This window comes from Sinocyclocheilus anshuiensis, unplaced genomic scaffold, assembly GCF_001515605.1.
Source record: "Sinocyclocheilus anshuiensis isolate Anshui unplaced genomic scaffold, SAMN03320099.WGS_v1.1 scaffold3332, whole genome shotgun sequence".
Taxonomy (NCBI): domain Eukaryota; kingdom Metazoa; phylum Chordata; class Actinopteri; order Cypriniformes; family Cyprinidae; genus Sinocyclocheilus; species Sinocyclocheilus anshuiensis.
Genome location: NW_015552874.1, coordinates 4772 through 6780, shown reverse-complemented (window position 1 = coordinate 6780; position 2009 = coordinate 4772). Strand labels below are relative to the sequence as shown.

Sequence of the window (2009 nt, the reverse complement as noted above, 5' to 3'; positions counted from 1 at the left end):
TGCAAGTGGCGATTGCAAGTGACATTGTAATTTAGTTTCTTTTTTCTTGTCTTCACCACCTGGCTATTGTTGTAAAACGTTGAGCGATTCAAACAAAAAGTAATCAATAAATAGAACAAAATAAAAACAAATAAAAGACTGCAAGTGACGTAGCTAGCGGAAGTGCAAGTGTCTGAGAGTGCAAGCCTGAGAATGCACGTCTGAGAGTGCAAGCGCCAAGCTGCAGCCAGACCCTTCTCGATCCGCTGCCGCGTTCGCGAGATAGTGACACCAGCCAACAAAAGTGTCCAAACTTTTGACTGGTATTGTACTATAATATACACAAAGAATATCAGCCGATATATCGATATCAGCCTTTTTTTACTCCCCAATATCGGTATCGGCCCCCCAAAAACCCATATCGGTCGGGCTCTAGATATCACAACAGATGGCGGTAATGAACAAATTTAATTTGTGATCTAGTCAGAAGACTGCTTCAATGCATTACAGGCTCGTGACTCGTCAGACAGCTAAATGGAATGCAGCATTTGGTCGCGCTACACCGCTACTTGCTGGGAAAAGTAGTTAGCTACTGGAAAAGCTACATTGTTTTAAAAGTAGCTAAGCTACTGTCGCGCTACTGAAAAATGTAGTTACGTTAGTAGTGTCGCTACTTGTAGCTAGCTACTCCCCAACACTGCATGTCAGGTGTGTTACACCTTAATGTACAGCTAAATCTTATATTACACAAACCAACAATCACTATAATTTGAATTTGAACATTATTAAAACATAAAAAACATACAGTCTTTATCCTGAAGGACTGAAACAATGACACAACTAAAACAAAGGTTTTTAATACCAGTAGTTTGGCCTGCTCCTGCAGCAGCTGTTGCTGAAGGATTTCAAGATGTCTTTGTTCCTCCTCGAGCTGCCGGTGGATAAACTCCTGTCAAACAAACAGAGTCAAACAGTCAGTGTTTAGCTTAATTCCATGTCATTATAAATGTGAGATACTTATAAAGTCACCTGTTCAAGGTCAATCCTTCTCTTTTCCTCTTCGACTCTCCTGCGCTCTTCTTCCTCTTTACGCTTGAGTTCCATTTCCTCCTTGTGTCTTTTGTCCTCCTGCTCCTTGCGTCTTTGCTCCCGCTCTTGCTGCCGTCTCATCTCACGCTCCCGTCGCTGTTGCTGTCAAAGTCGAGAGATTTTTGATCTTAACTTTTTTGATCCACTTCAAATGTTGACTACTATATTTGAAATTGCCTACTTAATCTATGCATCAAACAGTCAAATCCCATACTGAATGCTGCTTAAAACATTTCCTATACATGTAATGTGTGTAGTGGACAGCACATTCCAGGGCCCAGTTTATGGTGGAGCCCCTCTCTGACCACAATAATGTACGTATGTAATGTAGGTTTGCTACGCAAGGTTGCTGATTGGATCTTGGTGGACTGACATAAGCAAAATCTTAAACTGATGCAAAACTACAACACACACATCTTATACTTATTCAAAGAAATAAGTATTCTCAGTGACAGTAGCCGGGTTTCCACCCAAAGTTACGAATTTAACTTATGCGCAAAATTGGAATATCGCACAAAACATTTGCGAACAAGCACCGTTTCCATCCAACGAGTCAAAGAGAACAAAATCATTACTTCCTGATAAGCTGGCACTATACATCACTAAGAAAAGTAGGAGAAGCTACTGAATATAATAATTTTCCTATATAATAAATTACTTGCACCTCAGAACGAGCAGACGAAACACAATGAATGCGGTAATTGCTTTCGGAGGTGGATGCTGCTGTTTGGGAACGCAGTCGTTTAACAGTTCTGGGAGGCAATTATACAGAAATACTTTGATGACAGACTTTGCTCGGGCATTTCCGAATGACCATAACAACATTTCAGATGCTGTGAATGAGATCGGTCCGCTGGTTAGTCAGAATTTGCCGTCCCATAGCGCAAAGTCATATGACTTTTTTGATGCGCTTGGAGGAATTTATTCGCAAAATGCATTTC

At 40.9% G+C, this 2009-nt stretch overlaps 1 protein-coding gene across 3 annotated transcripts in view; it reads right to left on the bottom strand.

Moving 5' to 3' along the window:
- Positions 1-1186, bottom strand: part of LOC107668172 (mitogen-activated protein kinase kinase kinase kinase 4-like) — a 49378-nt gene extending 48192 nt beyond the window's left edge. For all 3 annotated transcript variants that reach the window (XM_016459970.1, XM_016459971.1, XM_016459972.1), the window contains exons 1-2: positions 1009-1186; positions 842-928 (exon numbers count right to left, since the gene is read on the bottom strand). In XM_016459970.1, the coding sequence (XP_016315456.1) occupies positions 842-928; positions 1009-1149 (228 nt within the window). In that variant the 5' untranslated portion in view covers positions 1150-1186. The remainder of the gene's footprint in view (positions 1-841; positions 929-1008) is intronic.
- Between the last annotated feature and the right edge of the window lie 823 nt (positions 1187-2009).